This window comes from Rhinolophus hipposideros, assembly GCF_964194185.1.
Source record: "Rhinolophus hipposideros genome assembly, chromosome: 10".
Taxonomy (NCBI): Eukaryota; Metazoa; Chordata; class Mammalia; order Chiroptera; family Rhinolophidae; genus Rhinolophus; species Rhinolophus hipposideros.
In genome coordinates, this window is record NC_138056.1 from 7,140,699 (window position 1) to 7,154,601 (window position 13,903).

At 47.3% G+C, this 13,903-nt stretch overlaps 1 protein-coding gene across 1 annotated transcript; it reads right to left on the reverse strand.

The window, feature by feature from the left end:
- Window positions 1–1,669: 1,669 nt before the first annotated feature.
- On the reverse strand, window positions 1,670–13,671 carry STIP1 (stress induced phosphoprotein 1). Its single transcript, XM_081064484.1, has 14 exons — window positions 13,489–13,671; window positions 10,321–10,530; window positions 9,153–9,294; window positions 8,822–8,963; window positions 8,002–8,170; window positions 6,842–6,968; window positions 6,647–6,749; window positions 6,247–6,367; window positions 5,559–5,655; window positions 5,291–5,415; window positions 3,227–3,263; window positions 2,914–3,017; window positions 2,533–2,705; window positions 1,670–2,154 (listed from the first exon to the last, which is right to left on the reverse strand). The coding sequence occupies exons 1-14, from the start codon at window positions 13,495–13,497 to the stop codon at window positions 2,082–2,084; spliced, it is 1,632 nt and encodes a 543-aa protein (XP_080920610.1). The 5' UTR covers window positions 13,498–13,671; the 3' UTR covers window positions 1,670–2,081.
- Window positions 13,672–13,903: the final 232 nt, after the last annotated feature.

Sequence of the window (13,903 nt, forward strand, 5' to 3'; positions counted from 1 at the left end):
GCCCCTCCCCAGGGCGGGCTGGTGGTTTTGGGTGCAGGAAACACACTGCCAGCCACTGCTGAGGACTCCAGGGTGGCCCCGCCTTGGTTCCTCGTGAGCACAGAAAGCCAGGGAGGAGCGGGGCTGGTGGATGTAACACCACAAAAAGGGTCCCCCCATTTGGAGGGTAGCTTGGTTCAAATTAGAGAAGACAAATCGTGTTCAGGGCTAGGTAGGAAGCCATCTCCCATCTCCCAACCTGTCATGAGGTTTGGGCACCTCTGGGCCATGAAATATCACTGGGCTGCCAAGGAGAGCCATGGAGTTGAAAGGCTTGGATCCATTATTTAGGACTCGTCAGGTCAAGCAAGCTCAAGACCAGATGTCCCTTACCACCACAAAGTAGAAACCAGAAGGCCCCAAGGGAAAACTTCCTTGTCTTTCCTGCCCCCAATAAGGGCCTCTACTTCCAAAGTTGTCAACCTTACAGCTGCCTGGGAAACAACTGAATGAAACCACCTCCCTGCCCTGCCCCTCCCGGTAGTACTTCAAATCTGCCACCTCCACTGACCCATCTGCAACGTGCTCCCCTCTACCCCCACCCCCAGTACGCTAGGCTCAGTCAAGTCCCTACTCAAACGTGACCTTAGACGGTCCCTGGTAGCCCAATCTTTTCCCATCCATCCCTGCATCAGGATGTAAGCTTTGGGAAGGCCAGGCCTTGCGCTCCCTCCTGGTTCCCAGCAGGAACTTGTCCTTCCAGAAACTCAGTTTGGGGCTGGAGGAAACTGAGCCTGAAGAGACAGTAGTACCAGAATCCCTGTGGTGGCCAGGCTTTCTGAACTGTGCCACCCAGGTGGGGGAGGGGGCCTGCGGGGATTGGGGTGGGGGGGAAGTTTATGCAAAGTCAAGGCAGCAGGAAGTGCAGCCAGCTGCTGGCCTCAGCAGCTTCCTAGCCCAGAAAGCCACTCTCTTGGAGCAAAAGAGGAAGTTTTACTCCTGCCCTAGAGGCCATCCCAGTCCAAGAAGAGGGTTTTAGAAATAGTTTTCTGTGACCGTGAAAGATATAATCAAAATCTACTACTTTAAGCCCAGTTGACGGCAGTGATTCTTTAAAAACTACAACATATAGTAGCTGACAGATTTGATCTCCCCTAAAGGAAGGTCCAAAGCATCTCTTGCAATGGAAATAAGCCTGGTTCTTGGGTGGAAACCAGTGTTCTCTGGGTCCAGGTGGCTTCTAGTTTTGAGATTAGAGTGTGGAGAACTGACAGCACGGGAGTCACCTGAATGCTTGCCACTCTGGGAAGCTCTAGAGCCTCCAGGTTCCCTTTCGGCGTGTGTGTGTGTGTGTGTGTGTGTGTGTGTGTGTGTCTGTGTGACAGCACCACCTACTGGCCTCCAGGTGTGTGTGTGTGTGTGTGTCTGTGTGTGACAGCACCACCTACTGGCCTCCAGGTTCCCTTTCCACGTGTGTGGGGGTGTGTGTGTGTGACAGCACCACCTACTGACCACCTTGGGGAAGCCAATGGAACCAAACCAAACTCCCACAGACCCACCCACTCGAAAGCAGGAGGCCCTGGTCCTGAGTTGATTCACATGTACACCTGTCCCAATCCAGGTTGTGACCCCTGGAGGACAGCCACTTTAAGGCCTTCTGGCAAAAAAATGACTCGAGGACATCACGACGTATAACCACGCCCGTCTGGCTTGTTTTATTGGAGAAGAGGATGTGGAGTTAACAATGTGAAGACAATTGGGACATGAGGCTGGGAAGAACACCCTCCCCTCCCCATACATGCCCACTGCCCCAAATAAAAAATAACCAACTATGGGAGAGCAGCTGAGACAGCAACTGGGGGCATGGGACGGGACGGAGACGTAACTCAAGGGCAGCTGAAGAGACCATGCATGTGCTGGGAGGGCCCAGAGGCAGCGGCTGTAAGTAATGCAGGTACAAGTCTCTGGATCTTCCACACAGGTCTGTATAAATATATGGGGATTAAGGTGTTTGCTTTTCCCCTTCTCTCCCTTCTGCTTGCCGCGGTCCCAGCTCCTCTTTCCACACGAGGGCAAAAGGAAGGCGGATGATGAGCAAGTCATCACCGAATTGCGATCAGACCCACATCCATCAGCTTCTGGATCTTCTGCGCTATTACAGGATTCTTTAAGTGTCTAACGAAGAAGAGGCAAAGTTATGTGAAGTGAGACTTAACCTCTCAGAGCAAACCCCTAAGGTTAAGGAGAAGTCCTGGCGGAAGAACTGCAAAGGCCTGCACTGCCATGCAGTCATAACCTGACCCAGCTCCACTGTGCAGATCCCTGGACGCAACTTTAAACTGAGACCATTCTCCCAGCGCACTGGCCTTGCTAACTGGCCACGTAAGCTATCTGACTAAGAGAAATAAAGGCCTTCCTGTTCACCACCAACTGACACCCTTTTAAGTAAAAATACTCCACAAGAGATACTCCCCCCGACTGAGCATATCCCCACCAACCTTGTGCATTCTCATTGTCTTTTCCTTCAAGGCCATCTCCCCCAGCTCTACTCACTCGCTCAGTGCCTGGGGGTCCTTCTGCATCTGCTCCAGGATGAGCCGCATGGCCGGGTCGCTCATGATCTGCTGCACCTCAGGGTCAGCCATGGCCCGTCGCTTCACATCTTCGGGGCTGTCGTGTCGGTTGTACTGGGCCATCATACAGCGTTGGTAACCATCTGCTGCCTCCTGCATTCCAGCAAAGGCAAAAGAGGAGGGCGTTAGCACAACTCGCCTCCTTGTTTCAGCAGGTCCAAGACAACGGAGGTAATTGAGAAGGGCTGAGACAGACACAGAGAAACAGGTGACAGCGAAGGGCCAGTGAACAAACACTGAAAAGACCCAAAGGAGAAGTGTAGACAGGGGAGAACTCCCTGAAGACCGGAAGCAACCCCACCTTACAGTTGGAGTCCAGCTCTAGTGCCTTCTGGTAGACATCCATAGCTTTTGTGTAGTCCTTCATCGCTTCTAGGGCAGCTGCTTTCCGTGTGTACCCCTTGACTGCAGACAGAAATGGGAAAGGTGAGGCACTATCCAAAACACAGCTCCCAGGGCTGCTGCTTCCACCTTTGCATAACACCACACCCTCACGCCTGCTGATGCCAGTTGCCAAACGCTACAGGTTGCAAGGACACAGAGCTTGTCCTCTCTTTCTTTCAATCTTTTGACCAGAATTAAGGGGCGGGGAGAGGCAGTGGAAAGGCACTTACTGAAGGTTGGCTCTAGCTGGATACATTCCTCGCAGTCCTAGAAAGAGGAGGCAAAAAAGAATGAGGTTCCCTCCTGTCCAGGAGCTACTTCAGGGCAGGCTGCTCGCCTGGAACGACAACTGGAACCCTTACCCAGAGCCAGGCCAGAGTATTCTACTTTTGCTCTAGTGCTCCTGTCAATCCCAGCATCTGGGTGATTTAATAGCAGGTATGGCAGAAGGAGGGCAGATGGGCAGGTTAGACACCCCATGAGGGACAACAAATCCACATTAGGGACCATCCCATCTAAGTGGCCTGGATTCTTCACAGGCTAATGTTATGAAAAAGTCACCAAAGGTGAGGAAACTTGTCGCTTAAGAAACTAGAGGACATGATAACCAGATGAAATGCATGAGCCTCAGACACTGACACCTTTAAAACGTATTTTCAGACAAGTGGAGAAATCTGAATATAGACATCTAGCAGATGGCATTACAGCCTTACTTTTGCCATTATCAGGTGCTAATAATATTGTGACTGGATGGAGAGTCATTTTAGGAGATGCATGCTCAAGAATTTATAGAGGTCAAGGGCCAAAATGTATACAATTTCCTTCCACAAATGGTTCAGCAAAAATGTGTCAATACTGACTGCTAAATAGAGATGGGAGAATACACAGGTATTCTGTGTATTTTTGTCTGAAATATCTTCAAAATCTAAAATTACGTGGAAAATACAACAGTGTATTTTGCACAGCTAAGCCTAATTTCAACTCCTCCACCAAGAATCCCTAAGACCAGAAGCAAATACATTCATTCTTTCCTCCTGTTTGCATGATTGGGAAAAGTATGGCTCCTCATCACAGGAGACTGACGATGCCACTCTCTGCTTTGCAAACCAACTGTACAGTCCTACCAACAGCTGTGATGTCTCTAGGCCAGACCAGACCCAGAAGATAATGGCATCAAAAACAAAACCATCATGGACTCAGGTACTGGTGTTTCTAGATAATTTTGTCACCTCCCCACAAAATGGTCCAGGTTTGTCTCCTAACGAACAGTATTTTAAACAAAGCCAACAGAGGAACACAGCGGCTCATGCTCAAGGGAACAATGGGGAATATCTCCACAATGTGGAACACAGTCATATTTGACCCCACTTGATGTAACTGAGAACAGCAGGCTTGTCTCGCCCAGCTAAACATCAAAAAGTGAGGAAGAACAGTAAAGCTGCTGCGGAAAATATGGCAGTTCTTAAAAATAAATTTAAACATAGTATCACCCTCTGATCCAGCACTTCCACTGTTGAATCTAATACCCGAAAGAATTGAAACTAGGGACTTGAACAGATATTGTACACTCATGTTCACAGCAGCATGACTCGTAATAGCCAAAAGGTGGAAAGCCAATGTATCAATGGATAAATGTATAAACAAAAAGCGGTACATACATTTAACTTAATAGAATTTAGACTTACTTAAAAAAGAAATGCTGACACATTCTATAACGTGAACCTTGAAGACACTGTACTAAGTGAAATAAGCCAGACACAAAAGAAAAAATATTGTATGGTTCCAGTTATATGAGGTACCTTGAGTGATCAAATTCATACAGGCAGAAAGTAGAACACTGATTGCCAGGGACTGAGGGAGAGGAAACGGGGAAGATGCAGTTTCAGTCTGGGACGGTAAAAAGTTCTAGAGATGGACAGTGGCGAAGGTTGTACAACAGTGTGAATATACTTGATGCTACGAATTGTACATTTAAAGTGTTAAAAAGGCAAATCAAAACAAAACAAAAAACATGAGGAAGGATAACAGGGAGAAAAAAGATCAGAGCCATCAGGGAAAGTTTTGGAAAAGGATCCACTTTCCCAAATACTCCCAACCACTAACAACTCCATGGGCCAGGACCGGGTAGAAATAGGCCCTGCATTTTCCAAACCTTACATATGTACCACCACCCTAAACCTACAATCAAAGGACAAATATCAAGCTGACGTTAATGGAAATGTGGAAAGATAAAACACACATTCTTTAGGTACAAGTTACAATAATGGCTGCTCCACATTCCCGGATCCTCCCACCTTGAGTGCCAGCTGAAACTCCAGGAGTTTGGTGTAGCAGGCAGCCCGGTTGCTGTACAGTTTGGCATCTCTTGGGTTCCGTTTGATGGCTTCGGTATAATGCTTCATAGCCTGGGGATAGTCCCCTGGATAAGGGAAAGATCATTTCTTAGAAAGTAAAAAGCTACCCTCTCCAACCAGGGCATATCTACCCTGCAGTCAGCCAAAGCCCAGAAGGCACGCCTACACCACTCTCATCCCAAAGTGCCCCTGTCCAGGCTGCAGGTACCTTTCTGAAAACATTCATTGCCTTTGTTCTTCTCCTCCAAAGCCAGGTCGGGGTTTATGTAGGCCAGCCGCTCTTGTTCCTTCAGGATTTTCTCTGCCTAAGGAAAAATTATCTTGGAATAGTCATTTAAACTCTCAGAAACACAAATATCAGGCTTAAAAAGCTTGATTAAGATTTTAATTTTCAAAGAATACTGCAAGATTTCATTTTTAAGAATTTTATATTCCTCATTCTGAAGGTACACTGTGAAACAGAATAGTACTGCCACACAGTTGGTACAAACATATGCCCTATAGGAAAATGAGACGTGTCAACAGCGCTAAGTAATTTTCTGACCAATATTTTTGTGAATACAATCACCCTCCTACATAATTTGACAACTGGCAAAATACACAACATTTTGGCTATAAAATAAAAATCTGAAGTGACAGTAAGAAGCATTAATACTGTTCGCACATTGACCCTCAATATTAAAACATCTAAGGTTGCATGAAGTCTTGGCTGATAAAAAAGGGACGGCAAAACAAAACAAACCTGGGTTATTCCCTACATGCCATCAGTAAGCGACGGGCAGCATCACATAAAATGACCAGATACTACTTAAAAAAACTTAAGGTTCGTTATTAAATAACGACTACGATAAATAATAAATTAAGAGGTAATAAAACATCCCTTATTCTTTCCCTACCTGTTGGCATTTCTTGAGCACATCTGGCGTTCGGTGCTCTGCCAGAGATTTGTTGTAGAAATGGATGGCATCCTTGTACTTTTCTTCTTTGAAGTAGGAGTTGCCAATTCGAGCGTAAGCTCTGACAAAGACAAGAACAAGCGTTTGCTAAGGGCAGAGCAGAGAGAAGGCCAGCCGCTGCAGAGAAAAACATCTGCAGCAAGAGACAAGGCCCCGTCAGCACTCGGGCACTGCAACCTTCCCACACCTTTGTCTTGACTCCTGCAGCCTCCTTTCCTGCCTGTTGTTAACAGAACAGGTTCTGTAGCCAGCAACCCTCCTCCGCATGCAGGGAGATTTGAGTCTAGGACATTGACACCCCGCCCCCCCCCACTTGAGGTATCCACAAGGTAGAGCGTACTTGGCGATCTGTCGATAGTCTTCCCGGTTTTCTCGCCCCACTTCAATGGCCTTCTCACAAAGCTCCCGGCATTTGCTGTAGTCGCCCTTTTCGAAGTACACAGCTGCCAGGCAGGGTGGTTCAGAGTAAGAGTTAGCCCATGCCTCTCCCCCAGGACCACCCGACAATTCACTTGCGCCTCGTACTGGGCCTCACCTGCTTGATTGGTCATGTAAGTCATGTTAGTGGGGTCCAGGTCCTTGGCTCTGTCATAGTGCTTCAAAGCCGTGTCAAAGTCTTTCTTCTTGTAGGCATCATTTCCCAACTCTTTTTCTTTCAGTGCCTAGATGAGGTTTGGAAGAAGGGAGTGCTGAGCAATTCTAACCCAGAGGACAAGGAGAGCAAGAGCCTGTGATCTGGCAGACACCAAACAGCACCGGCAACCAACACCACACGGAAGCAGGTTCTTCACATGCCCAGGGAAGTACCAACTTAGAGAATGAAAAGTTCCTTTCTGCTTCCTCTGAAACTCCGTTTTACACCTACTCTCCTGGATCTTTGCCAGAAAATAGAGGGCTTCTGCGGGGAAAAGAAAGCCCTTCAACTTGAATCAACTGCAAAGAGGACAGCAGAATTTTGTACTAGGTTTTACTGTGACAGGCTGTACCTAGTCGTTTCTGTTGTGTGGCTGTCACAGGGTCTCAATTGTCAGGGAACAGCAGCAGAGGGCGTGGTGAGAGGTTAGGAGAAGGGGCTGTACTGGTGGCACAAGTCTTCAGCACAGCTCATTACCACCCACGCCATTGGGCCTTTTTCAAGTTTTGAGACACCCCAACCACCAACCAACGCTTACCCATTGAAAGGTGCTAAATCTGGCAACAATCTGCTGTTCTCATTTACAAGAAGGGAAATAAAACTATTTAGGCACTTGCCTTCTGCTCTGGAAGACAGCGTCGCTAAGTGGACAACTAACTTTGAATTACACACCACGTCTAAGCGGAACGCAGCAGCAGAGGCCTAAAGACTGATTTAGACAACATTCTTATGGGTCGGCAAGGACAGGGACCACTCACAACTCTGCTGACTTGGCATGGACAATATCCACGCTGGCAGAACCACAGTGGCTGTGGGGGGACGATGGAAAGGTATGTCCCATTGACAGAAGTGTCTGAGATACGTGATTCCTATTGTATTGCTTGTCACGTAGACTTAACATATTGACCGTTTCAGTTAATAATAAGCTTAGCACATACTAAGCACTCAAAAATAATTACAGCCATCCAAGGACTATAAGTGTTCCCACCTGATATACCTATTTCTAGTTGATGGGGTTATTTTACTACATGAGATAGTAAGGACAGAAAAAAAATCAATACCTGTTTCTTATTCTCTGGAAGATCCTCTTCCATGGGCTCTGGCTTGGTCTCCTTTTTGGGAGGAGGAGGCGGTGGTGGTGTTGCGATTTCTTCCTCCTCATCCATACCGCCCAGATCGACTCCGAGGAGGACACTGAGAGTAGTCATGACCCGGGGATCTTGCAGTTTTCTAGTATAAAAAAAGAAAAATAGCAATCATTTCCCCCCACAACTGATCTTAAACCCCCATTTATTCCTAAAGCTCAGACCACTGTATATAAAACCTTCTCACCCATCAAAACAATACTAGATTCTGCACTTACTCATGAGTTCCCACTGGGGAATACTCAACCCTTCAAAAATCCATCTAAAATGAGGTACCAGAGGTCAGATTTATTTATTGAAGCCATGAGATATACAGAAAAATGAATTATATGTGTATTTCATCTGTTCTCAGGAGCTAGAGGGATTCAGATAGACACAGACACCAGTACAAGATTTAGAGACACCTCTTTACACCTGACATTCTTTTTAACCTTTCCACTCCCATATACCCCCAGAGACAACAGGCCCTGTGTGTATGCAGAGTAGGATTGGTGCCAGATCAGAATGGAGAACAGTGAAGAGCCATGTGAGGGTTAGAATGAACCTTCCAGATTATTCTCCTGGACCCTTTCTAGAAATACAAACAAATCAACAAACTCCTACTGCTCTCTGGAGAAAAAGCAAAGGCAGAAACCCTGCAGTCTGACCGAGGGAACGCCGTGCCATAGGATCCCAGGAAGAAAGCACAATGTTCACGTCCATTTCCAGAGATAAGCTGTGCTGCCTCGAGACTTACGTGCCCAGGTCAGATGGCTTATTTCGTAGTTGCTCTATCAGTTCCTGGTAGGCAGGATCATTCAGCAGCGTCCTTGTCCTGGGATCACTCTCCAACTTCTGGTACAGATTGGGCATGTTGAAAGGGTTCATGAATTTCCTCTCTGTTCCAAGGAAAGAAAAGTGTATTACTAGGAAGTAGGCTCACTCAAGTTACTATGCCCCCAGAGCCTACCAAACTGGTACTTCTTGGGGAAAAAAGCCTCAAAATTAATCCCATGTAAAAAGATAACAATTAAAAGAAAAAAGAAAGAAAAAACAAGAAGAAAAACAACAATATGCATGGTACCCACCTGCCAATCGGGCCTCCATATTCTGTAAACCCTCTTTGAGCTGAGGATTATTTGCTTCATGTTTTAGACCCTCCTCATAGGTTTGCTTGGCTTCTTCAAATCGGTTTAAGAACTCAAGAGCTGCTGCTTTTCGTGAATAGCCCTTTTATCAGCAAAGAAAAACACAAAACCCAATGAAGTCATGCACTGCATCAACATTTTGGTCAATAACAAACTGCACATACGACAATGATCCCATTAAGGTTATAATGAAGCTGAAAAATTCCTATCACCTAGTGCCATTGTAGGGCAATGCTATGCTATTTCTTAAATAAATTTAGTGTAGCCTAAGTGTACAGTGTTTATAAAGTCTCCAGCAGTTTACAGTAAGGTCCTGGGCCTTCACGTCCCCTGAAGCACCCAGAGCAACCGCCAGGCCTGCAAGCTCCATTCATAGTAAGTGCCCTATACAGATGGTCCCGTTTTTCATCCTTTATACCGTATACTGCTGTTAGCGTGTTCTACGTTTAGATACACGAATACTTATCATTGCGTTACAGCTGCCTACTGCACTTAGTACAAGAACGTGCCGTACAGGTTAGTAGCCCAGGGGCAGTAGGCTATCCCATAAACCCAGGTGTGTAGCGGGCGGTACCGCCTCAGTTTGTGTAAGTGCGCCCGCTCTGTGATGTTCGCACGACGACGAGATCACCTAACAGTGAATTCCTCAGAACGTACCCTGTCGTTAGGCCACGTGTGGCTGTAAAGGGCACCTAGGGGTCAATCCAGAAGATGAATTCAATGGGCATTCATGTGAAGGCCAAAGAAGAGGAGCAGGATATAATGCCAAAATCGACACTTTAAGAATCCAGTTAAAGATCAAAGAGGTATACCCTGCCCACCCCAATTCATTTTATGACCAACTACTGCCAGTTTCTTGAGCAGCATTTTTTTTCTCAGTAGTAAAAAAATTAGATACATCTTAACAACGGACGGCTCCTCAGATTTGATGAAATATGCTATTATTTTGAGGAATCTACTCAAACAGGGAAGAGGACTTGGTGGACAATGAACTATTAGTCTATTGGAATGGGCAACCAGCCAGGTCAGGGGGGCCTAATACTTAAGAACTGCACACCAAAAGGCATTTCTGGCAAGTCTGAAGAGCCCCAACCTTCCCCCAGCTTACCTTGCCCCAGTCAGGCTTTAAGTCAACCGTTTTGCAACCATCCTCATAAGCCTTTTGGTAGTCTCCTTTCTTGGCGTAGGCCGCTGAGCGATTGCTGTAGAGGACATGGTTCTGGGGATCTAACTTAATTGCTTCAGAGTAGCACTGTAATGCATCGTCGATGTTGCCAGCGCTCAGGGCCTTATTGCCCTTCTCTTTTAGCTCATTTACCTGAGGAAAAAAGGAGCCAATCTAGTTTACTTCCACAACATGCTTATTTAGTCCCAACTTTTTAGATGATGCTCATTCTTTGCTGCAGTTATCAACAAATAGGTTACTTTACAGATCAGAAGAGAGAAATCATAGATTACTTCATTTGCATTTCCCACACCTTTGGGAACCAGCAAGGAACAGGTAAAATAACCAGGCAGAAGAAGCCTGATACTCTCCTTTCCACTGGCTCTCGTGTGGATTACTAGGAACCCCAGCCACTCTTCCAAATGTCCACTCTGAGCTGATGAAACCTCTAGAGCACACTCATGAGTTCCTGTCATAGCAAAATAAATTCATTTGACACAGGTTTCCAAAGAGACCAAATGACAAACTGAGCACAGACCTGATCACTCCCTACAGGAAGAAGCCGTCAGGAAGGAAGCAGAGCAAGGGTGCACTAAAGGCTTTAGGATGGCTTCCTCAGGAACATCAAGATGTTCTTCCACGGTCAAAAAAGAATCCGTCTTTTCATTTATAGGTGTGGTAATATGTCACAACATAGTAGATTAGTGCTCTGCTCCTTAATGGGTAAAGGAAAGCTAGCCCCCCCCCACCCCAAATCAGGTTTTGACATGCTTCAATGTTAATATATTGCAAAGGAAATAAAGAATGAAAAAATACTATTTGCGGTTTAATCCCTTATCCTTTCAAACATTCAGAATGGAAGAAGCAGGAACACACCAAAGCATTTAGAAAAGTGAAGCGGGCCTTGGCCATCAGAATAGGGTCCTAATTAAAGGGGTTTCTAATCAGGGATGCCCTACAAGACAGAGAGGGCCACACCTCAAATGCAAACACATCCAGAGACCAAGCTATGACATTCAAGTTACTGCATCATTCTTTTTTTTTTTTTTTATCAGCCACCCATGACCCAGTATACTGATGCAAGAAAGAATTCTGTTGAGAGAAAATTATTTTGGAGCCCTGAGGCACACCAATCGGGAACCTCCATCAGAGAGATCTTGAAGAGAACCCTCGAAGTGAAAAAAAGCAGGAGATTGCCAAATTCAAGCAAATAGGGGATAAAAATCTTAAGAGTTCAGGACGGAAGTCAGAAGGCAAAAAATGTAAAAACTCAACTAATAACAAGAGACAGTTGAGAACAACTCGGTGAAGTTCCTGCCTATCCTATAGAACATCATTTTCCAAACTGAGTACAGTAAGTTAGGAAATCAAGTTTGTAGATTATGACCAGCACTTCAGAAGATCAAATGGAATAGAAAACTATCAGTGTGTAATACACATAACAGTATCATTTTGTTAAAAACGTGTCATAGAGTCGTACACATGTACTGGGTCAAATGTAAGAAGTGAATCACTGTGGGATTTATCTGAAAGGTACTGCAGTTGTTTAACAAAAAAATACAAATTTGGACACTGCAATTTGTCCAACTTGAATATTCCCTAAAGCTGAGATGTGAATCTCAGAGTTGAAAATGAAAACAAAATGTAACGAAATCACACGTTTCTTTTCAGGAACAGGTTTAAGACAGTATATTCTCACACCTGGTCATTTGTACAACTGCCATGGTAAATCTGCAGTCCTGAGTTTAGTTTGACGTTCATTTGCAGTCTACCTGTAAACACACTTCCATTACGGGTGTGCGATTTTGTTTTCCAAAACAAAAATTTTTTTTGCTGTGTTGTTGACTGCAGGAAAAAAAGCATTCTTAAATTTAACAAGGATGTGTGTCTTGTTCCATAAATCTTTTCCTCGTCTATACTACAGCCTGTTTAATCCCAGACACAATTCAAATTACAGGGGCTCAAAAACTTGAACTTCTCCATTCCACTCCCGTGTTCTTTTCTAATGTAGCAGGGGCTCCACATGTGACCCAACAATGGCTATGCTAACAGTAAAAGGTTCAGCTTTACCCCCCCACAATGAGCCTTTTTCTCTCCCCCACCCCAGATCACTCATTACAGTTCAATGACAGCTTCCAACCGAATCAAACCACTCTAAGCCTTTCACAACCGCCGAGCCACCGAGGTTTAGTTAAGTCATTAAAAGCCACCAGCAGCAGCTTCACACCCGGCCCCTCTACAATACTGAGCCAAGGCAAGTAACTGACTTCTGGCTGTTCATCTACAGTCTGAATGGTCTACAGCGGCTAATGCCTCCTGGCGTCATTAGAAACCGACCTTTCAGAAGCGTCTGTCCTCAGTTACTCTAGAAACACACACACACACACAAAAAGAGGGAGAAGGTGGCAAATAAATTTGTGGAACACGGGTGGAGGGAACAGGTTCCAAAGCCTTCTGCTGCACCCTCTCCTCTCCGGCGTCGGGCACCGCCGTCCGCCTGCTCCTCCTCTTCACCCCCTCACTCAACCCTCTTCCACGCCGGTTTTCACAAGCAGCAAACTAGTATTTCCCCCAACTGGCTAGGAGCCTCGGCTGCTTCCAGTGCATTCCCGTCCCCGCTGCCTGCATTCCTCCACGTTAAGTGTGGCCCAGTCCCGGGTGGCTTCTACGTCGGCAGTGTCTCAGCCATCTCCCAGAGAGCGAATCCCCTGACGTGGACCCGACCGCTCGCGCCTCTTCGGAGGTCCCTCGCCTCCCTCCATCCCCCCGACTCAGCCCGGAGCCACCTTCCGGGAGGCCTCCGGGACCCGCCACGGCGCCTCTTCCCGCCGAGGGCCGGACTCACGCCGAACTGTCGTCCACGCGCGGGGCCCTCCTCGCCGAGTCGGGAGGTGACCGGCGTTGAGTGAACCCGCCGTTCCCGGCGGCCGGGCCTCGCTCCACCGCGCACCCGCCGGCCAGTCACGGCCCTCACACCCTCGCCTCCGTCGCTGCTCCGCCCGTCCCAGCTCCCAGTCCCAATCGGGCACCCGCCCCGCCCCTCCGACCATCGCCTGGCCTTGGCCGGTCAGCGAGCGGCCCTGGGTCCTCAGCCTGCCCCTCCCCCTTCACCTGCTCCATAGCCGGCCCGGTACTCCGTTGAATAGACTCCGTCCGCTACGCGTTCCCAACTGCACACGCCGCCTTCTGGAACCTACTAGAAGCTGCCGGGACCCCCGGATCCCGCCCCTTCCTCGCCTGCTCACTGGTCGGGCTCTACTAGGGGCTTTCTGTGCTTCTCTACTATTGGCTTTCAGCCTAGTCCATTATCTTTGCTTCTCTCTCATTGGGCAGCCGCGCCTCGGGATTGGGCGCTTCCCGACAGGCCCCGCCCATCCCAGGCTCTACGATTGGAGGGAGGGGCGGAGATCTGAGACAGGAATTGGTTGCTTGCTCCGCCAGTCGTGGCCGTGCTGGCTGCGCCCATTGGTCCTGTTCTTTCTGGAAATTTCCACTTTTCCCATTGGGTTGGCGGACTCCATGACGG

Excerpts from the sequence above, each read along its gene's own strand:
- STIP1 (XM_081064484.1), bottom strand. Across the intron at positions 6,368-6,646 it reads GACTATCGACAGATCGCCAA|AGCTTACGCTCGAATTGGCA; the intron begins GTACGCTCTACC and ends TGTCTTTGTCAG. Across the intron at positions 5,656-6,246 it reads TGCTCAAGAAATGCCAACAG|GCAGAGAAAATCCTGAAGGA; the intron begins GTAGGGAAAGAA and ends ATTTTTCCTTAG.